Source organism: Cyprinodon variegatus, unplaced genomic scaffold (genome assembly GCF_000732505.1).
Source record: "Cyprinodon variegatus isolate N-32 unplaced genomic scaffold, C_variegatus-1.0 Scaffold268, whole genome shotgun sequence".
Lineage (NCBI taxonomy): Eukaryota > Metazoa > Chordata > Actinopteri > Cyprinodontiformes > Cyprinodontidae > Cyprinodon > Cyprinodon variegatus.
In genome coordinates, this window is record NW_015150721.1 from 489,627 (window position 1) to 512,625 (window position 22,999).

The 22,999-nt window shown below is 39.0% G+C and overlaps 2 protein-coding genes across 8 annotated transcripts in view; both read right to left on the bottom strand.

Moving 5' to 3' along the window:
* LOC107089855 (zinc finger protein ubi-d4-like) overlaps positions 1-1,069 on the bottom strand; it is a 21,614-nt gene extending 20,545 nt beyond the window's left edge. For all 3 annotated transcript variants that reach the window (XM_015382872.1, XM_015382871.1, XM_015382870.1), the window contains exon 1: positions 972-1,069. In XM_015382872.1, coding sequence (XP_015238358.1) covers positions 972-1,003 — 32 coding nt within the window. In that variant the 5' untranslated portion in view covers positions 1,004-1,069. The remainder of the gene's footprint in view (positions 1-971) is intronic.
* A 2,790-nt stretch (positions 1,070-3,859) lies between these two features.
* Positions 3,860-22,999, bottom strand: part of LOC107089847 (spectrin beta chain, non-erythrocytic 1-like) — a 65,894-nt gene continuing 46,754 nt past the window's right edge. For 2 of the 5 annotated variants that reach the window (XM_015382853.1, XM_015382854.1), the window contains 23 exons: positions 22,083-22,220; positions 21,772-21,991; positions 21,154-21,690; positions 19,622-19,824; positions 19,427-19,517; positions 19,173-19,319; positions 18,836-19,099; positions 18,474-18,698; positions 18,287-18,376; positions 17,092-17,370; positions 16,863-16,993; positions 16,571-16,775; positions 16,077-16,451; positions 15,748-15,992; positions 15,515-15,653; positions 14,854-14,938; positions 13,607-13,803; positions 12,507-12,634; positions 12,350-12,425; positions 8,688-8,866; positions 7,662-7,835; positions 7,514-7,556; positions 7,231-7,434 (listed from right to left, as the gene is read on the bottom strand). In XM_015382853.1, coding sequence (XP_015238339.1) covers positions 7,231-7,434; positions 7,514-7,556; positions 7,662-7,835; positions 8,688-8,866; positions 12,350-12,425; positions 12,507-12,634; positions 13,607-13,803; positions 14,854-14,938; positions 15,515-15,653; positions 15,748-15,992; positions 16,077-16,451; positions 16,571-16,775; positions 16,863-16,993; positions 17,092-17,370; positions 18,287-18,376; positions 18,474-18,698; positions 18,836-19,099; positions 19,173-19,319; positions 19,427-19,517; positions 19,622-19,824; positions 21,154-21,690; positions 21,772-21,991; positions 22,083-22,220 — 4,375 coding nt within the window. Of the gene's footprint in view, positions 7,435-7,513; positions 7,557-7,661; positions 7,836-8,687; positions 8,867-8,899; positions 10,657-12,349; positions 12,426-12,506; positions 12,635-13,606; positions 13,804-14,853; positions 14,939-15,514; positions 15,654-15,747; positions 15,993-16,076; positions 16,452-16,570; positions 16,776-16,862; positions 16,994-17,091; positions 17,371-18,286; positions 18,377-18,473; positions 18,699-18,835; positions 19,100-19,172; positions 19,320-19,426; positions 19,518-19,621; positions 19,825-21,153; positions 21,691-21,771; positions 21,992-22,082; positions 22,221-22,999 lie in introns of those variants that run through there. The other 3 variants (XM_015382856.1, XM_015382852.1, XM_015382855.1) reach the window with 3 other exon arrangements.

Sequence of the window (22,999 nt, forward strand, 5' to 3'; positions counted from 1 at the left end):
TATATTTATCAAACATTATACTGGGCAAGTAAAAATTGTTACTGGGCAAATGAAATGTGAAAGTCACTTGCCCGAAGAGCAAGTGGTAAAAATTCTTAACGTCAACCCCTGAATAGATTCTGCAGAGTGGAAGAATAGTGATAGAATGAAGCAAAATGATGAAATGGGGGTCCCTATGTCCTCCAGCAGTCTAACCCTATAGCAGCATAACTATAGAGATAGCTCAGAATAACCTGAGCCACTCTAACTACACACACGTTTGAATACAAGAATATAGTTTTAAAAAGTTACCAAAGTACGTTTTGACCTGTTTATTTCCAAATGTTGCCGGGGTTATTTGGGGACATTTATTGGCGCAGTTTATGTGTAATCACAGTTAAAGGCTTGTAATTAGACTCTAACATTAACCAGGGTTCAGGCTGCAGCATGAGAGACAGACAGCGGAAATGGAGGATTGTTTGAGCTCAAACACACACGGAACATCAAATATAGCTCCCGTGATCTGATCTGAACCATGACAGCTTCAGAAACTCCTGTCTCCAACCTGAGAGAGGGAGAAATATCACCGTCAGAGTTTCATTCACTCATAAACAGGGCTGGACTCTTTAGCCTGTTAGCGTGGGAGCCACCTAGCTGCGTCGGCCGTTTGACCACAAGGGCGTAACAAATATTAACACCGACGCTATGAGGACACTAGCAGTTAAATATACACAGGTTTCTAGTCACACTTCAGTGACTTGTGTGTGTAGACGACGTGCGAGCTGCGTTGTCTGCTAACTTACTTCCATTTCAGGATGTAAAAAGACACACGACACTCCGACAGCGTTGGCTAACCGCACTAAACAGAAGAAATGCTGCTAAGCTAGCTGGCCAAAGAGTCGGTGAATGTATAACTATAGCGGTGTTATGTTATGACCGAGGTGGGCGTCGCCTGCGAAGGTATAAAATCTGTAAGGAAGTCCAGTACTTACAGTTTGACAACATTTTCAACAACAGCTGCCATCTTGCTTTAAAACACGGGCAAAGTGCCTGCCGGGTAATGAGTGCCCTCTGTCTGGACTTGTAGGCAGATGGAGCAGGGACGTTGATTATAGCGGCTCCTAGTGGCGACAAAATGTCATTACCACTAGAACAAGTATACGGAAAAGGATTAGGGCCACTGAAAAAATAGAAAAAAGTTATGCAAAAAGTTTTAGGTCATTTTTTTCTCAGAATTCTGACTTTGATCTCAGAATTGTGACATTTTTCCTCATAATTCTGACTAAAATCTTAGAATTCTGACTTTTTTCTCAGAATTCTGACTGAATTCTGCAGCTAACAAACACGTTAGCATCAAACTCTAGCCATGTCTGTTTTAGAGACTAAACTAGCTTTCTTGTTTTAATCACCTTCTGCTCTTCCATTAATGAAATAGCATCACCTGGGATCCCTCGGGCACGTAAAAAGTCGACTAATTCTGTCATTTTCCACCAATGTTATACTGGTCCTCCCAAACAACTCAAATCTTTGTCAGTGTAGCTGAGTGCTCCTACGTATCTTCTTTCATGGTGCCCATCTACATTAAGATCCAAAATTCTGAGATTTAAGTCAGAGTTCTGAAAAAAAAGGTCAGAATTCTGAAATTTGAGTCAGAATTCTGGGGGAAAATGCAGAATTATAAGATTTAAGTCAGAATTATGGGATTTAAGTCAGAATTCTGGGAAAAAAGTCAAGATTCTAAGATTGAAGTCAAAGTTCTGAGACTTAAGTCAGAATTCTGGGAAAAAAGTCAGAATCCTGAGAAAAAAGTTACAATTCTGGGATTTAAGTCAGAATTCCCAGATTAAAGTCAGAATTCTGGGATTTAAGTCAGAATTCTGGGGGAAAAATTCAGAATTCTGAGATTTAGGTCAAAATTCTGAGATTAAAGTCGAATTCTGAGATTTGATTCAGAATTCTGAGATCAAAGTCAGAATTTTCTGAGAAAAAAAGTCATAATTCTGATAAAAAAAGTCATAATTCTGATTAAAAAAAAGTCATAATTCTGAAATTTAAGTCATAATTCTGAGGAAAAAGTCATAATTCTGATTTTTTTTTCTGATATTAAACTGAAATAATATTTAATTATTTTTTCAGTGGCCCTATTTCACTTACATAAAAAAAAATGTGTCATTACTAAAACATGTATCTTTAAAAAGCAGGCCTTTTTTGAGGCAATGTTTTTTGTTTTTATTGAAGAAAAACAAACAGATTATACAACAGAGTAAAAATATGCCAGGGGGTATGCTATAGTATAGTGGAAGGCCAAAATGACGTAATTTTATCGCACGGACCTCGCAGACGGTAAAGAAAAAAAGGAGAAGGATCAGGGAAAAGGATAAATGAAAAGAGCAAAATAAAAAGAATATGAAACTGCAAAAAGGATTTGAAAATGCAATGTGAAAAGTAAACTGAATTACCTTTTGAAATTTATGATTAGGTGTTTTGCAAATGTATGCATTGTGTTTTTAGACGTCCATTTAGAAACAGAACTTTTAGAAACAGGACTATTAATTCTATTTAAAATGTACAATAAGCAAACAATTTCCTGGTCCTCCATACAGGGGGGCATGAAACAAGTAGATGTATCATTTCTTTATTTATTCGGTGCATGATTCATCAATTACATGCAAAAAATTTTTTTTCCCCCATTAATTAAAAAGATTAAAAATTAATAAATAATAAAATGTTATTTAAAAAAAAAATATATAAATTTCTTCACTTTATGTACATAAATAATTATAGAACAAAGTCATTCTATGTATTTTTAGTGGTTCTTTTGCATATATATTTTTGGAATCACAGGTACGTGAGGGCATTTATCGTTGCATGCATCTTTTCTCTTTATTGTGATAAGTGTCTAGTTAAGATGAGAATGTTAATTTATCATCTAAAATATAAATAGAATCCATAAAAATAAAAAAAAACACTCCAGAAACAGTTAAATGTCATAATTTTTGTTACCATGTTTGTCCTTTTATTTTTCTTCAGTGAGGCATTGATAAATTTGAAATATATGACTTTGTGATGTTTACCGATATATATCATACTTATGTAACTGGTGTCCTGAATAAGCTTTATTTAAAGTAATATAAATCTTAAAGAGTATTGTTGATGATTCCAGTGCTGTGGTAAGCAGTCATGGCCATTAAGGAATTCGAGAAATACCGAAACAATTTTTTTTTGTTATAATTTTTATCGTTATCACAATTATATCACCCAATACTGTGATACAATTTTAGGTTCAAATCACTCAACCCTAGTCACAGACTGATATGTTTGCAGAAGTAGACAGGAGAACCTACATAATATTGTTGGAAAGATACAAAATCATATATGCCAGGGTGAATCAAAGGTCAGGTCTTTGCAGGAGGGGGAGCCATCCACTGGTCCCAGGATTCCTGCTCCTAGAAATCCTGACTATAAAGGTTCTGAACAGGACCGGTGACAGAGGGCAGCCCTGTTAGATTTCAATGTGCACCAGGAACAGGCACGACCCTGAGGGACCGGTGCCAAAAGGATTGGGCAGCAGACAGAGGGGGGCCTTGGCAACCCGATCAATGGAAGCTTAAACTGGCTCAGGGAAGTCGAGTTATGTAGCTTCTGAAGCCAATTAGATTGGCTACTTTCCTTTCCTCCGACTGAGCACACATTCACTCTGCGTTGTCAAAATGTATTTATGGGTAATACATATTTTGCAAGGAACCAACTAAGCAGGGAGTGCCTTGCCTTTACTGATCAGGGGGGAAAAAATAAGTTTGAAGGCTAATTTATTCTCCTTTTTAGTCCTTAAACATATTGATAAACATTTAAAAAAAGAATGCCAACCACATATTCTTGATTAAACCGTTTTATTATTCCTAATAGTAGATGTAGATACACAATTCAACAAACAGTATTTCTGATTTGTAATGAAAATGCTCCACAGCACACTGACATCGTGTGGAAGGCTCTGGTATTACAGACACATACCTGGGAGGAGGGGAGAAAAATATTGGACAGCAGTCGTAATTTTTGCAATAAGTTGCTTTAGTAACAGTAGTAGTAATAGTAACAACAGTAGCAATAATGATCATAAGAGCATTTAATATAAGTAGTGGTATTAACAACTCTGAATTACAGAGGAAGGAACAGACGTTGGTGGGAAGAAAAGTTTATCAAACGCTGCAAGACAGACCACTGGATGAAAAAATACAAGCTCCCATTAGACAGCAAATATTCAGCATTCTTCTACAAGAGGAAGCTCTAACTGTCAGCAGTCTATATTCAACCACATCTAATACCTAACACTTAAGAGGTTTTTCTTCTTCATCGGCACCAGTACTCTTAGATGGAAAAACCTGCATGACATCAATGATGCAAGCTTTTCATGTTCTGGTCAAACCTCAACAGAAGCGAAAGATTGTTTTTTTTTTTTTTAGAAAAGATGCCCTATGAACATAATCATAGCCAGTGGAGGACATTCCCACAAAACTGGAGGAAGAAGGTCGTATGAATGTGAGATTAAGAGCATGTCTACAATATGCCAAGAGTGAGTTATGCTTCACGTGACCAATTTGGCCAATTTCATTCACATTCCAATGAGCTGCATAAAAAATAAACAGAAAAACACTGCAACCTTATAGCTGGGATGTAGCAGCAGCAGTAGGATGCAGTGTAGATGTTCAGAGAAACGGTAGCGAAAGGAGCTAAACTCCAATGAAAGAGAACAATAACTTTGTTTGAATCTGTGCCGAATCTGTTGGCTCACGTAATGCATGTTTATGTGGTTCTGATTGTAGTTTAATTTGAACTGAAACTAGAATACCAGGTCCTACTGTAGAAACTGGTGCATAAAAACAAAACAAAAAAACTGTGAGCTTTTAACTAAATTCTCCTAAAGAGGATAATTAATCCTGTTTGGGTACAGAAAATAAGGCCATTTAATTTAAAGGAGATAATCTGCCTTCATGTTTCTATTCCTCTCCTTACTTCCATTCAATGCTCATAAAACCATTTCACATCCATTATTTTAATAACGACTGAGATAAATCAACACAAAAAATGCATAAAGCTTTAAATTAGTTGTATATTTTAGAAAATTTAATTTAACCTATTTGCCGTCAGCTCTTGTGAAACTTGTTGGATTATCTATGTTCACACTAAAAACACAAGAGAGTCATGTGATGTATAAAGTTTAAGAAATCACTTCAAATCATTAGTGGTCAAATCAAGTACAGAATGACATGTGGTCGTTTTGAAACTTCCCACTGAAAAGCGCTCTCCTTTCCTACCTTAAATAGTACGAAATATCTAATACTAGAAGGAAAACAAAAGACCAACGCTGATGTAAGGCTGATTTGTGTGATCAGGCATGAGGGCGATTAGCAATCCTAACAATTATCAAAGTGTTTAAAAGCTCCAAAACTGCTAAAAACATCCCGTCATAATGTTTAATTATTTCCAAATGAAAAGTCAAAGTAAGGAATGGAGAGAGAAACCGTAACTACCAACCCATGCATAGTTATGAGATCTACATGGGTACTTCGACAATTCAAGCCACCTAATACCAGCTTGGAAAGGTGTGAAAAAGCACAAACTGCTTCTACAGTTTTTCCACTTGTTTTCGGGTAGAATTAGGTGCAGGTATGAACTGTTTACATTCACAGCACCCTGTTAAAGGCCCTTTTCATTTTAAACATGAACACAATCTGAGGAAACTCGAGATGCTTCCTTTGATTCTAACTGCCAATAAGTTAACCAATAACTTATAGATTATGTCCGATCCTGATTAAACTGTGATCTGATATTTCCAAAGATTAACTAACATGTAAAGCAAATGAAAACTATTGGACACGTAACATTGTCATGCCACATATGCAGGAAAAAGAAGCTGTCGTAACTGGCTGCTGGTTTTTCTATCTAGTAATAATTCAGACATACATTAGGTCATTGCCACAGGGCACATGTTTAACATTCAAATCTTTGTACTAAGAAAACCTTTTTAATTGAAGCGTAAATGTAGTGTTCGAGTAAAGGTTGGGTTGATGTTGAATTATAGGAGAGCACCTGAAGCGCCCTTGTCTCACCCTCCACTCCTCTCACGTGGAGTGAAAGACGGAAGCTGTCCTTCACTCCTCCTCTGCAATACAAAAAAATGTGCTTCAGCTTCTTATCTACAAACTGCCCCCGATGCTGGTCGATTCAACGGAAATACGTAAGGGGGCGGAAAACACAGGGGAAAAAATGTCTTTGAGGAATGCCGTTGGTTCCGTCTTCTTATGAATACTTGAAAAATAAAAATAAAAAACGCCTGTCTTGTTTCTGAAAAGCAACATCCATCTGACCGTGTTTTACCAGGAACAAATAAACATGCAAAATCCACAGCACCACAACTCACACACACGCTCACACTAGAAAACCAATTCTCTCTGCTTTGTGAAGGAAAAGAAAAGATAAAGTTAAAAATCAAGCAGAAAAGATCACTCCAAACAAAAAATACGGGCATAACTGGAGATGAACCAAATAGATACAATTTCCCCCCGAAAGGTACCTGTGATCATTTACTGCACATGACTAAAACTTGAGCTTTATTCTTGTTGCAAAACATCTCATAAAGGTTCCTTTCTAAAGAGAAAAAAATAAAAATACAAGGGCAAGACCAACATTCTCCACTAGTTGAACCAAATTCGTTTCTCTCCACAACATAAATCAAGATAATTAGCTAATTAATTTTATTCTCAAACCATAAATTGCAAAAAGATAAATATTAATAATATTAATAATATTGATCAAGTTAATAACATCAATACCAGAAACATAAACAATCATATCTCTCGCAATAGAGAATATTTGACAGGAGTGGGAACACCTCCATCACAGTTATCCTCCTTGCTGAGGACGAGCCGTTTCAGGGTCCGACTGGTTCCCTCCAGCAGTCGTTACCGACTCTGGCTAATGAGCTCGTCTGACGCTAGTTGGAGCGCTAGATTCGGATGGTAGGTATGAATCAAAAGAACTGAAAGTAAACGGATTAAAAACAGCTAGGGAGAAAAACGGAAGAAGAAAATCGAAAGGATTTAAGTTGTTGAAGTCCCAAGTGACAGATCCATCAGTGATTCCTGGGGGCCTGCATTGGGAGCGGTGTGTCTGTATGACCTGTGTGTGCCTCTCCGTCTACCTGCCTCAGTCTGTTGGATTCTCAGCTTTACGACGCTTCCATTTACAAATGTTCTATTTCTTCTTGCCAAAGAAGCTGAATCTCTTCTCGCGATCCTTCTCTTTGCCCTCTTTGTTGCGCATTGTGACGCCCTCTCCTGAGCTCGGGGAGATGGGGGGCATGGTCATGGCACGGCTGAGTCGCGGAGCTCCCGGCGAGTCACTGGATCCGGTAGGGATGGAGCTGACGATGGACTGAATCCAGGAACTCATTTCCGCCTAAGAACAAACCCTTTTATGAGAATTCATTTGTTTTACAGCAGGTGCAGCTTTTTAAAGACGACTCTTTAAATCTCACCTCATCCTTGGCTTGGAATAGATACTCCTTCCCATCTGCTAGCCTACAGAAAGAGAGAGGAAAAAAAAAAAAACTCTAAAAATGTTCACTCCATGTCATTTATTGACACCAACAGGTGGTCTGAATAATTAGATAATTTTATCCTCACCTGAGCTTGAATACATGTTTCCTCTTTTTATAATCGTGGGCTATTTCACACACAGACCCGTCCAGCCGAATTGGAACCTCTCCGTGATACGGGATACCATTGGCTGCACTCTTGTTGTCTTTATAGAAACCAAGATTTCCCTTCCTAAGAACACAGTATACGTTCTGCCACGACCTGTCAGAGCAAATGGGTACGATTAGTACGATCCAACCATCGACATAAAATAGTAATAACAGGAGAATATTTTGCTTTATATGAATATGTATAATATATTAAATTAAATAATATAATAATGAAATAATAATACAATAATGAAATAGTAATATATTAAATGAAAGAGCAAATGGAAAAAAGGAGCATATGGCAGGAGAGATTATAGATTTAAAAAAGAAAAAAAGGTTTTCGATTCCAAAGTTCACAAAAACTCAAAGCAGCAAAAGCTGTAAAGAATGAGGGAATTTAAAAAGTAACTAAAAAACATCTTAAAATGTTTGTTTGTTCCCAGGAGGCTCTGTACTGGGGCTAAAGTACCCCAGCTTTCTTCTGACATCAGTGCTCCACCAATACAGTTTTAGAATATATATTTGGGTCTGCACATGGAGACATTGCAAATAAACAGCCAAATATAAAGGTAAACATTAAATCAAACAATTTGTCTGGAATCAGACCAAGAAAATATATCTGAGGGGTCAAAATGAAAAAGAAATGTATTTCTTATTTATTTAATATATTTATTTATTTAATAATACCTGATAAAACAATTAAAAGTACCATTAGATAATATAATGTAAAATTCAATAACTAAGTTTCCCATTTGATCAGTAAATAGAGACTTGCAGACTTTCTAAGGTGCTTTGATTTGTTCTCCTTTCTGCCCATAAGTAGATTCAAGGAGATACTTAAAAAATTCAAATGAAAAGTTTTTTTATGGCAAAGCATGTAAGGGTGCAAGGGTGTGATCAGAAGAGGAAGTGGGGCTGACCTGAACATGAGATCAACTTTAACTCTATTTCATTAGACCCTTACCTAGTAGCTGCCTTTTTGTTGTGAGACTCCATCTCCTGTTTGCGGCAGAGGATGCCCTCCATGTTTTCCGGCTCCGAGTCGGCGCCCCCTCTGCTCGGTAACGTGGCAGACGGCTCAAGACGAGAGGACGCCAGGCCGCTGTCTCTGCCTGGTCCATTAACCGAGTCAGACTCTGAGCCCTGTAGTTAAAACCAGACCATGGTGGTGAGACGGAAGGAAATCTGAGAAATGGATGAAGGCGGCAGGAAAGCAGCCGATCGCAGCCCACCATGAAAAGCCATTATGATGTTGGAACGTCTGATGAACACAGTGCAGGATAAACTGATACTAAGCATAATGGGAGTCACTGGATTCATTTAATCACGCCGTACTGACAACAGATTACATTGAAAATCTCAGACAAACTTTAGTACTTTGGGCTGCTCCCAAAGAAAACACTGAACAGCTAAAGAGACACAAACAGATATCAATTTAAAAAATACCTCTTTAATTTAACCAGAGATAAAATCCCTAGTAATTCTACAGTTTCCATCTGCCAACCAAAAAATAAAAATCAGAGGAAAAAAGAGAGCTGCACTAAAAGTCAGCTGGTGATTTCTTAGAGCATCCAAAGTGGGGTGATTTCAGTTTGGTCAGAACGCCTCAAGAACCCAAATGGCACATTAACCAAAATCTAACCTCGCTCAGCGAGGTCTGCTGTGGGCACACTGTGATGCTACGCTCTGTCTGTGGTTCATTTAGGCTGCAGTGAGGAACTGAGAGAGAGCAGGAGAACAGGGAGGCTGAATTTATTTTATACCTGTAAAAACTTTCAACATGAGCTTGTCACAGAACACCTGAACCTGTAGATGATGCCAGTCAGTGGTAAATCTAGCTAGGACTGATGTTTACATTCACTCCTTTTACATGCATCTCTCCTCCAAAACATTCAATTCCCTCAAAGGGTCACTCCGCTCTGCAAAGGCCTTGTATCAAGACATGTTATTAAATCAGGTGTGCTGCTAGTAGCTCTCCAGGACTGACTTGGGCACGGCTGCTTTAGAACACACACATGGAGGCTGCTGTTTTATTAGAGAAAGCTATGCTGATTGACAAAATTACTCCGAAGACGGAATAAAATGTCATCAAATAATCAATTAAAGTGAAATCCCATTTTCAAGTTGCCTCTCTTATAAATATTTATTTCTGATCCCTTACCGTAAAATATTCCTAATTTTCTCATAAGTTCTTAGAATATTTGTTAATTGGATAAAATTGACACGCTAGAAATCACTAGAAAACTTCTAGTGAAATCACTAGTAAAATCTTGGCTGAACATATTCTAAAGCCTGAAGTTTAAGGAAAACTTTTTTATTTGGATGTTATTGACATAATCCACCTAAAATGGAACCTCATGTAAAATATTCAACCTTAACAATAGCAACAGAGGCTTGATTATTTGTGTTTTTGTTACTTTAATATATCTACTCACCACTCTAATCTACAATTTACTTAAAATAACACAAACACACATTTAAAAGGAAAACAAACAGAGACTACAGCACCCCACAGAACAATAGCACCACATAGCTGTAACGTCACATTTATGCTGCCCTACATTTAAAGCCACTCCGGTCCTGGTCCGTGAAGCACATACACAGCAGCAGCAGCAGCAAACTGGAACGTACTTGATCCATGAAAACAATTCGTTCATGAATGTGCATCATGCTTTGTTTGCAGCGATGGGACTCATTAATGAAGCTGTGTGGTTCATTAATAAATAAAGCAGTGGATGCAGAGAAGCAGTGGCTTCTCAACAGAAGGAGGTCCTGCTGCTGACCAGGAGCTGAGCGGAGGCTGTCAAAAGGGTGGGGAGGGGGGTCTACAAAGCTGACCATGGATCATTACTCACACGCTCCTGCTGTTTGGGCTTACACACACGTTTAGGCTCTGATTTCTTTCCCACTGACAACGGCAGCGATAACGACTGCTGGTAGGAATGCAATGAGAAAACATTAAAGATTCTGTCACCTGCAGATGCTTCAGTGTCAAATCAGGGTTTTTACTTTTTAGTTAAGCAAAGACACCAAAATACCCTGTCAACAGCTGCCATCACGTTTAAAGGACACACCTGGGGCAATTTTAGATAAAATGTACCGAGAAGGTTCTACATTCATAGAATTATTCTGTTATATGTCCCACAGCCCTCTAACTGATTTATTAGAAATATGAACAGTTACTCCAACATTGCCTAAATAGAAATAACTCAGATATGTGTTGTTTTACATTTTACATACATCTTCCTCCAGTAAGGTGTATAAAAAGGAAAGATACAGAGCCTTGCAAAAGTTTTCATACGCCTTGGATATTTTCTTTTACATTATGAAGTTTTAAAACCAACCAACCAAACTATTTTACTGCGAATGTTTTCCGTATGATGGCCAACAACAAGCCAGGAAACTTCAACTGAAAGTAAATATAAAGAAATCACATCGATCCAATAGGAAGCTGATCAATCACAGCATCCAGATTTTTAAAATACTTCACTAAACATGCTAGATTTACCTGAACATGTTGCGATATTAATAAATGTACAAGTATGCTTGTATATCAGCTTAGTTTATCTTAACATTAACAGTGACAAAATAAGCAGCAAAAACTCAGCATACTCAACCATTGTAGAATATAAACTACTAAAAATATCTGGATAACACATCAAAAGCAGGGCTAAAACAATCAGATATATTCTGATTGATCAGTCATTTAAAGTATCCTTAACTAAGATAGAATTCAATTAATTGATAATAACATATGACGTTATCTGAAAGATCGAGCCACTCAAAATACCAATTATGTAAAAACAAATATACATGCCTGTTGAGGAGTTCTATGCAGAACTTTAACTTCTGAATAAAATCCTCTTTAAGGTACATTTAGCTATCTGATTATTAATTGATCGAGTTAATGATTAGCAAAATTATGTTTAGTTGGAGCCCTAAGCAGTTCTAACACTTTAAAATCCTCAAAAGTTGTTTTAATCTCACTTCCCTTTTTATCATCAATATTTATTTTGATGCTCCTCTGGGCGTCACACCACAGCGGAGCAAACACAGTAGTTAGGGGTCGAGAATTCTGTATAACTGAACTGAAAGGAAATGATTTGTGGTTTTCAGGTAAAACCAAAAAAAAAAATTTAATTTGTGGTGAGCTGCCGTACTCGGCCTCCCATTGCTTTGCTATAATTATAGCTGCAGATCTCCTGATTGAAACTTTTACTTATTCTTCGTACATGTTTCATGTTGAGTCTATCACCTAAACATAAAAAAAAAGCTCTGAAGTCAAAGATTCGACTGTGAGAAAACTTGTTAAGTTCAAGGGGTGGGAATACTTTTGCAATGTGCTGTTTTTTGTTAAATCAATAATTGGTTCAACTTTAAGTCAAAATCCCTTATAAGGATGAGATACAAATCTCTGCTATATGACAACAATGATGAAAAAATGACAAACACATTTTTATATGAAAGGATTTTAAGCAAAGTTTTAGAAGAAAGTTGAATAATTTTGGAGATAATTTCTTTAAAATTTGCGATGATTGTGCAAAAATAAATTTCGTAAGTACAAAATGTAATGAAGCCGACAGCGTGAAAAACATGACGTTGTTTTAGAAGGAAAACCAGCCTCACCTGGGATGTGTCATTATCGCTGTGAACTCCATTTACTGACACCGACTGATTGAGCGTCGTCTGGTCCAGACTTGTTCTGTGTTTAAAAGAGATGAATGCTGTGTGAACAGAAGAAGGGGTTTGGTTTTGTCATCTGCAAACATCCTCGTGGGTTCACCTGGCAGCAGAATCGTGCGGTTGAGTCTCCGCTTCAGACGGCGCCACCTCTTCTACAGGTGGAGCGGGTGGGGGTTGCCGGGCTCGCTCCTCTTCCTCTCGCCTCCTCTGCATCTCCTCCTTTTCAAGCTAAAGACGAGAGAAATTAACGTTTTATTGGCTCTTATAGAAGAGGTTTAACACATCATGGCTCTGTCACGCCTCTTCCAAAACATTACTAAACATTTCTAGGGAGGAAACTCCTGACTTCATTTGACTCAACTTCAAGTCTGTAACTATTAATCGTGATTGATCTATTAATAAACTTAACTTGAGTAACTTGAGTATAGCAACTCTAAATGATGCCTTTAGATGACAGAGCGACCCACTTAGACCAGTAATTATACCAAAATAAAAAAAAAATACATATTTTTAATTAAAGATAACAAAACACTTTTATGTGTTAATATGCTGTATCCAGAACTCCAAGTGGAAAACTTTTAGTTTCACCTGGTTTACATTCTGTAAAAATCTTTTTTAAGGAACATTTTCCTATCAGATTATTAATCTCCATAATTAGCAAGATCTTTGGACATTTCTGGAAAAATATAGAATTCACTATTTCTTAACTGTCTCTGTTCCCTGACTTCAGAGTGAAGAATTTTCCATAATTAGCAAGATCTTAAGAAATAGTGAATTCTATATTTTTCCAGAAATGTCCTAACTGTCTCTGTTCCCTGAATTCAGAGTAAAGGAGATTCTTTCACCTATGCTTTTTATTGGCCCTTATCAACTTTTGAACAGATTATCAACTGTTCAGACTTTCAAAAAGCCTTGCATTGTCAGGCTACCATATTTCTGATTCGTTTCTCCCTAAACCTCAACCTTCAGGCCTCAGGTTTCAAACTGTTGCTCCAAAAAAATTGGGAATAACCTTCCTATGTCTATTTTTGTGGCTGAATCTGTTGATTCTTTCTAAAAGCAATCATTACATTTCCGTTTGCTTAAGGTATCGATTAACTTGGCTTTGATAGCAGTTTACTATTTTTGTTTTATCCTGTTTGGACAGTTTTGAAGTCTTTGGGAAACAGGTTGCTAGGCAAACTTTCTTCTTCTTCTTACGGTAGTGAGCTTCTCGAGCTGCACGAAGCGTTCCTCCCAAGCTGCAGCAAGTTTCTCGAAGGCTTCATGGCGCTTAATCAAGCTCTCAACCTCGTCGACATTAGCCCCCAGCTCTGCTGCTCGGACAAGAGGCTCCTGCCCCGCCAGCCACGACTCTGCCACGTTGGCATCTCGTCCAAACTGCAGCACCTCCAACACTACAGAGCAACGGGAACAAACACTAATGATTCATGCAATAGGATAAGTGTGACTGTGTGTTTGATCAGAGATCTCAGATCTTCTAGATGGGCCAACTCTCTGAAGTAAGATGTAAATGATGGGTTAGAAAAACTACGAAAAAACAAAAAAAAAAACAGCAATTTAAAGAAAGCCACTGCCTCTACCACAGATATACATTCAGAACCGAGGGTGCTGTGAAATAATTTTTTTGTTTTGGACAAAAGACCTATGAGCCTATATGCCCATTTAAACACAATAAATAAAAATAAATAAATAGATTGAGATTCACTGCTTTACTGTCATATACACTTCAGTGCATGCAACCAGGGTCTGTAACACACAGACATCATTAATCAGCAATCACTGGTGGTGGTTTTCCTAAAATCAGAAAATGCATTTCCGTCAGATTATATAAATTTACTAGTCTGCTGGCCGTGAGCGGGAAAACTCGGCAACCACCAGCTTGCTCGACGTTGCCATGACAACGTAACTTCTGTGAACTTGTGTTGATTAAGCCTCAAAATAATTAAATTAAAATCCAACTACATGTAATAGTAAAATAAAATAGTCCAAATATTAATAAGAAATGTATAAATTGTGCAAAGTATTTTTTTAATAAATGTTTTAAAAACTCTCCTTCTTGCCACTAGGGGGTGCTGGAGCACCCCCCACTTCCCCCGGCAATGTATACGTTTACATGTATTCACTCAAAGCTGTAGTAGAAGTAAAGCTACTCCATTTGAATTGAGTGGCTTTTTAATAACTTCCCTGATTTTCTTTTAAATGTATTAAATACAGAAAATCCTTTTTTTTCCAGAGGATATGAATCAATGCATGTTGCTCTTTCCATATTATGCACCTTCCTGTATGCAAACATACTTTTATAAACCTGTACCAACACGCTCTACTGTTGTAACATGATTATTAGATTGTGAGGGGATTACGTTATCACGACTATTAACAGCAAAATGACATCATGTATTCCATATACCAATAAACAAATATGTATGTGAAATCTCTCTGCATACCAATTTGTAAATGATCCATCTTGTCCTCCCATTCTTTGTTGATCTTGTCTCTCTTTTCCTGGAGCTGAGTCATTTTTTCTCGTATCTGTAATAAAAAAAACAAAGGTTGGGTAAATCACTGAACAATACAGTGTTTCTCGTTAAAATCATGACTAAGAATGTTTGTTTTTCTAACCTTTTTAAACCTTTTAGACTTCCTCTGCTAAAGCATACAATAAAAGTCAGCAGCAGACTCTTTACTAGTCCAAATCATTATGACTGACTTTGATTGGATGTTTCTATTGCTAGATTGCTTGTGTGGCATGTTCAGATCTGAGATCAAAATGTTACGATCAACATCTTTTAGCAGTTTAGGTTTTATAAGCAGGAACTTTTTACTATTAATCTCCAGCCTGATCATGCAGGTGCAGCAGCAGGTAGAAGCACCTTGCAGTCACATAGTCTAAAGCTAAATAGAAAAAGTGCAGCCTCTAAATTTTCCCTTTTGGAACAGTCCTTATGATAACTTCATCTACGCCTGTGTAACAAGATGAGCTGGGATACAGAGCTGATAATCTGTGTACGATTTATAAAACACCTGCGTTGTTCTATCTAGGGAAACACTACACTATATATAGCTTGCTTAGTTCTCAATAGTTTTACTTGAAGCATTTCACACTACCTCATCAGATGCATAGTGGTTATTGTTGATGAGAGCATTTCCCATGTCAGTGCAGGCAGTAAAGCTGTCTGCTCTGGTCTCAATCTCTGATTTGATGTCCTGATGATTGGCTATGACCAATTCAGCAGATGATACATCCCTTAAAAAAGCAGACAAGTAAAATTTAGGATCATCATACATGCTGCTCTGCCTTAGCTTCCTTTATGACGTACACTGAAAAATGTAGCTTGTACCTGGGGCTTTCGTGTGCATCGATCTGCACGTGGATCCCGTCCATCCAAAGCATCAGGTCCCTCACTATGTTGAAGAAGCGGAACTTCTCCACAGTGTCCAGCAGGAGGAGCTTGCGGGCCTTACATGCCTCCAGCAGCCCCTGCCAGGCTGACGTCACTGCCGTTTCACTCCTGTGAATGTCATCTGCCTTTTCACCCGCGTAGGCCTTCTGCAGACGTGCTGCATCGTCCTGCACCTGGTTCACCTTAGAGTTAGAGAGGAAAGAGAAAACTCTTTTTGTAAAACTCTGCAGCCGCCTTTCATATCAACACGGTATGTGATAACCTACTAGTCCGCTGAGGGCTTGGACATCATTTTCAAAGTTGTTGTGCTGTCTATGTAGATGCTGGACCGTGTTCAGATCACGACCAAGGTCTGAAGGCACAGCTTCCTTCTTCTCTTTAATCCGTCCGAGAACCTCCATAGCATCTTGGTGAAATCTGTGCAGCTCATAGGAGGCTGCTAACATTTGTGTACGCGTATCAATAAGTTCCAGCAGGTCCGCCCAGGCCTCATTTAAACCGTCCTTCCATTCTGCCACAGTGGCATTCTCGGGGTGGCCGGACTCGATGAGGTCATCTGCTAACGCATTGACGCCATCTACGCGCTCCTGGCCAATGGTACTGGTGTCACGAGCAAACTCCCGAAACTTGTCCCTCAGCATCTGTCATAAGGAAGAACAAAAAAAAAAAAAAAAAGGGAGTCAGGACAAAAGGAAGTGAGTTGATTACCGTAATTTGGTTTTCACATCTTCAAAGAACAGTGATGAAAAAAGAAACTCACTGTGACGTGTTCATAGTCCTGTCCCAGTTCATGGGAGCCAGCAACCACCTCCCTCTCAGCAATCCATTGCTCTATGTCATCAACCTCCCGCTTCAGCTGGGTCAGCCTCAACCTTTCCTGAAGACGCCCACGCCGCTCCTCTGCGAGGTCTTTTAGTCCTGCATACAGCTTGTCTACTTGTGCTTGTCTCAAGTTGATTCGTTCGCTGTTCAGTTGAGAATAACCAGATGTTTTAGCAATTAAAAGACATACTTCAAAAAGAAAAAAAAAAAACAACCAGTTGCTTTCCGACCTTTCTGGGTGCTCGCTGGTGACCATGAGACGGCTGCTGTTGGCCAGCTGGTGAATGGTCTGGGCGTAGTCCTCCAGGGCCTGTTCTAGGATCTGGTGTTTCTTTACCATTGCTAGGGCGCTTTGTTCATCCTGCATAACAAATAAAAAGTTGCCACATTTTCTAATAAAAAAAAAAAAAACTTCAAAACAAGCTCCATAAAGATCTGTCCATCTTTGAGTAAAATTACCTTTGCCTTTTCTTCTGACATCATGTGCAGTTCCTGCTCACCCATCCAGGCTTCTGCTTCGGCTGCGTCGGCGTAGAACTGCTGGGCGCGGTTGGCCTCCATCAGGCGATCGTGGCGCTTGTCCGTCTCTCCGATCAGCTGGTCCCAGAGATCCTTCAGCTCAACCAGGCGGTCCTTTAACACAGACTGCCTTTCGCCGTCTACCTGACTCTGAGCCTCGCCTCGTCGGTGGATGTCATCAATGCGAGGCTGGTGACCCTGGATCTCCTTCTGCAAGGTCTGATTCACAACCAGAAAAGACATTATTTCCACTGGTAAGATAGCAGCTTCTAAAATTGATGAGAATCCTAAGGACACTAGAACTTTTGCATTTTAAATTGCTTTCTTTTCCAGACTAAGTTTTCTAAAATTTTCCAGCAGATTTCTTAATATTCTGAACACCTTTTTTTTATGCCCGGATCATCTCAGATTCCAGGTCTCTGGATTAATCAAATACAAGATCTTTAATCTCCTCAAAAGTAAATTTAAAAAGAACCAATCAGGGACGGTTTTCTTGCTTTTCGACATCAGACTGTTTAATAAATAGGAAGAACATTTAAAACCCCTGATCTCAGATGTTCAGAAAAGGCTGTTAACAAAAGAAGATATATCTGTGGAATAAACAGATAAAAAATAATAATTGGTTTTATCTTAGAAAAATCAGCTTTTTACCCATATCTTACTAAAAAAAAAAAAAAAAAATCAATTAATTCCAACAGTTCTTAATTAGAGTTGGAGCTATACAGCATTTTGAGAGCAGATTCCAATACAGATTATTTTGACATCAATCTAACTGATCCCAGATATGTGCTGCTGATGCTTTTAGGCCAATTTTTAAGGCCAATGTTGCTTTTCTTCCTTAAATTACATAACTAATTAATGTTACACAAGTCTAAATTTGAAGAAAAAATAAACCTTTATCAATACATCAAAACATTAACAATGGACAGCAAATAGAAGGAGCAGCAATGTCTGTAAGGCATGGCTGCTGTCAGCCCAAAATATTGGCTGTTTGTTTCAGTCTATCTCTAATCTTCTAACTCATTTATTTTCAATCTTTTTACAAGTAAAGAAAATATTTAAGCCATTTGTATCACAAAACAGTCAGAAAAGAAAATGTCTAGTTGAATCCTTGAAGAGGAAAAGAAAACAGTACCTGGTTCTTTTTGATGAGCAGCTGTACGGTGGGCAGGTCTTTCCCGTGGTCTGTAGAAGTCGCCAGAGGCATCCTCTCTTTGATCCAAAGCTGCAAATGGGAATCAAAATAAAACCTCGGCAGCAGATAAAGCTCAACATAGAAGTTTAAAAACATGCATCTATTGACTCTGTTTGCTAGTGCTCACAATCTCATCTTCCAGGTCTCTGTTGAACTGATGTGCTTCTTTGGAGGCCAGAAGTTGCTGTCTCCTCAGGTTAAGGGGGTCATGCAGGCTTGAAAAGGTGTCGATGACGCGCTTCTGCTGCCCATCTACCTCAGCCATCCCAGCGTCCTCCTGAGACAGAGCAACAGCCTGAGTCTGTAGAGACTGAACCTCCTTCTCTCTGACCTCCATCTGGTGCTCCAGCATCTGCAGAGACAAAAAACAATGAACTTTTACTATGACCACACGGTCATCAAGGCAGGAAAACTATTTTCCTCCCCACTTCTTCCTGCTTTCTTTTCACATGATTGTGAAATTGAAACATGTTTTTATTTGATTTCTACCTGATGCTTTTTGAGGAGGATATTGACACTGGTCAAATCTTTTCCGTAGTCATCGCTATGCAGCTGACTCTCGATGTTTTTCAGCCAATCATCCAGAGCGGAGCAACTCTGTGTAAATATCTCTGCTCTGTGAGCTTCAAACAAGCACTGGTCCTTGGTGCGGGTGGTGCTCTCCAGCTCCTCCCACTGACGCTGCAGGTCCTCTAAAGTCTGCTGGACAACAGGTTTCAGCTCCGGCTTCTCTGCCACCAGCGCTTGACCCTCCTTTTAGGACGATATGTGTTGACAATGAGAGCTGGTAAAATAACAATTTGATTCAATATATATTTCCACCCACCTTATCAATCTTATCCAGCCAGTCTTTGTTGGAGGCCAGCTCAGCCATGAAGGCCTGGTGTTTCTGCCATTTGCTGTGGAGGTTTCTAGCTTCATCGTATGACATGTCCTGTGCTGTTAGCATCTTCTCATTGATCCACAGTGTCAGCTACAGAGAGAAAAAGCATTGAAAAAGGAAAAACATCACCATCAAACTTAAGAATCCTCTCCAAACTCCCTCTGTGAATTCATTCATTAAAGTACTAAACATCGTACCTCTTGTCCATCCTGAAGGAAGCGCTGAAGCTCACAGTTGTCCTTAAGCTTTGAGAGAAGCTCATTTGCAGCCTGTTTGTTTTTAAGATGCCTGGAGAAGAAAAAAGGAGGAAGCTGAACTTTTGAACTGTGTGCTCTAAACTTTCCTTTAGAAAAAATCTAAAATTTTCTCTTATCTTTCAGTTCAGCTCTGACCTTTCCTGGATTGAATCCACTTTTTCTTGAATCTTATCTGCATTTGCATTGGAGTCATTAATGAGGCGCTGACCAGCCTCCACCACACCGGTTATCTTCTCCTCACTGGCCTCTGTGGTGGTAAGGAAATCCTCGTGCTTCTTAATGGCCTCTTCTGCAGCCTGGAAGTTGGTGGGCATCTCTGTGTGGGAAAGCACGTACTCCTACACAAACACAGAAGCAGGAGGTTCATTTAATTTTCCCCCAAAAACACATTTCTTTGAACGGCTATTAAAAATATATCCTCTTCCATACTTTTACCTAACAAAGGGTTGAAAGTTTTACCTCTAACTACCGTTATCTTAAGTACATTTTTCATTATTCCAACAATTTAACTTACATTTGATGATTGTAACAATAATAACAATGCATTATATGGCAATCTTTTTATTGGATATGATGTTAGGAACTAAACAATACCTTTGTATTCAGCTTCCTTCGCTATAAAACCCTCAATAAAATACAAAAATAGCAACAGCCAGTGTTGTAGGGAAGCAAATATGTAAAATTTAAAAAAAATGTCTGGTTTGTGGTGGATAGCAGTACCCTGCTCAGATAAGAACATTAAACATTTTGGTGCATGTGTGGAATAAAACTAAACCTTATGTTTAGGAGGGACATGGAAGTCGGTGAGGCTGGAGGTAGACAGAACAACCCCTAGATGAAAACCAGGAGAAGCTGCAAAAGACTTGCAGGGGACTGCAGGGAAGGTCCAAATTTAAGCAGGACAATGACCCTAAACATGAATCACTCCGACTTTACTCAGCTTCAGCTACTTTTTCCTTATTATTTGACTTTGAACTCTAATTAGAGTGGTGCAATTTGATGAACGGGACTTCAGGAGCATCACAGGAGTTAAGAAATATCTTTTCATGTTTTTTTTGTTTTTTTCTTCCCCACTTCCGATCTGATTCCGATTTTCAATTTGGATATCTGCAGTTGATTTTTTAGGCGCAAATTATAAACTCATCTCTACAAGTATGATGTGTCTGTAAACATAAAGAGATTAAAGGAAGTCATAAAAACAGTATATCGTGGTAACGGGACATCCTGAAAACAAGAATGCCGCTGTAAAGGTGCATTCCCACCGCGTTCAGTGTGAATTCATCTTTAGGGTCAAAACTGAGTGTATTAATAAGAGGTTAAACGTTTTCTGCTGATCAAGAGATTTTTTAAAACCGACTAAGTTTTTAGGGAAGTAGAGTGAATAGATTTGCCCATATAAATCTGGCTCATTTTCACAAATAACAGATCCAGAGTTTTTCTTTTAAATATTGGGACACATACAGATTTTTTTTTTTTTAGGTAAACTTTTAAATATAATTTTGTCCTTTTCCTTCACGTGATAAGGGTCTCTCTTACTATTCAAAATCCAAAATAGATGGAAGAATTGATCCACTCCTTTTTTAAAGTATTACTGCAGACTGAGATGAATGGACCAGAAATCTCAGCTAACTGTCCAAAGGTTCATGCATTTGGTGTGTTTCTCTAACCTGGCTGTTAAGGAAAGCTTCCGCTTGTTTGGCATCTCTGAGAAAAGTCTGGAAATCGAAGGCCTGAGCCAAAAGACTGTGGCGGTTCTCCCACATGCATCGCAGCTCATGCCAGCCAGTGTCCAACGCCTGGAGCCTCTGGGCCAAGAACATGTGCTGGGCATCCGTCTGACCCTGTGTCACTTCCTCACCAACTGCCCGCATCTTTTCGTAATCCTCCTTGTAGTTGTCAACTTCATTCTTGATGCTCTCGTGTTGGGCGAGCAGACTCTCTGCCTCTGGCAGGGAGGTCGGGATGTCTTCGGAGGCCACTGCGGTCTGCGTGCGCGACAGCCATGACTGGAAGTCATCCAAATCCCTGAGGAAACCCTGAAGTTTGCTGGCTTCTCCCAGTGACTCCTCTCGTCGCTTCATTGTGTCATTCAATTCGTCCCACACCTCCTGAATCTCAGCTAAGCGTCCTTGGATTTCTCCTGCTTGATCTGGATGCTCACTGGCTAGCTTTTCAGCCTCCTTTGTCAAATCATCCAATTTACCCTGAAAAGAGAGGAAACCCATTTAGATGAAGAAACCAGCTCTTTATACGTCACCTTTTATTTTTCTGCAGCCTGTTCATACTTGAATGGCCTCCAGGTCCCTCTCCATGCCAGTCAGCTTGCGCTGAAGTGCCATCACTCCAGCCAGGTCGTTGCCCAAGCCCTGTGTGGATTCAATCACTTTGGTCTTTTCTTTCATCCACGTCTGGATCTCGTTACACTCCAGGTGGTAGTTCTGGATGTTAAGAGCAGATTCCAGGGCCTGTTTCTTTTGGCCAGCCAGTTGCTCAAACTCTTTCCATCTAGTCAAAATCGAGCACAAGGCATACTGAGTCCAAACAAAGCCAAGCTTAAAGGAGTGAGATGAAATGCATGCTAGATTGAAGCTCTGACCTGTCGTTTAGCTGGTCTCTTGTCTGGTGGATTTGGTCTTTGTTACAGCTGTCTGAGCTCAGCAGCTGCTCTGCCACCTGATTCACATCAGTGACCCGAGATCCCAGGTTGTTCATCTCCGGTTCCAGCGTGTCAAACCTGCATTGGTGTATGATGTATAGCTTTAAGTTACCCATTTAAAAATAAAAAAGCCTAATTTAACAATCCCCTCAAAGTGGGTTTATGTTTATTTCTGAATAAAGCAAACATTATATTAAGACAACACAGTTTTAAAATTATCATAGATTAAAGAGTGTAAAGAGAAGTAGCCAATTTCTTCTAAACACATTATAAATGTCATAAATATCTTGTTCTATACATGTAAAAAGTGGAACTAGAATAAAGGTGTGTCTAAAAGTGCAGCCTCCTGTCCACACGGCTGCCTTCAGAATAGGCCCCGCCCCCTGCTGGCCCAGCGGTATAAAAGTGAACAGTGAGACAGCTTCTTAATTGTTGCCAACAAAGTGACTCTGTCATTATATTTAGCACCATTTTAGAGCCCTCTAGTTATTCCTTTTCAAAAAAGTAGAAAATAAAAAACTTGTGACTTTTTCTTTGATAGGAGACTTTGGTGACAGTACAAGTACAGATCGCTCTGAGTTTACATTCTTCAGTGGACAGGTAGTGAGAGAGCCCCTCCCTCCTCTAAACAGGGAGTCAGATTCAGCAGCTGCAGTCAGAGATCGGCGTGACTATCCTTTTTTCCCCATTAAAAATAAAACAAATATGCATTAAACTTATACTGATCCCTGCTGAATTAAAAATCAGAGTGTAAATATAAAATTTTGCTAATTTGTTTTCTGCAAAAATGTTCTGATTCGGTCAAAAAGAATAAGGCATAAAGTAGGCGTGGTTTCAGTGGCCCTAGCGGACACGCC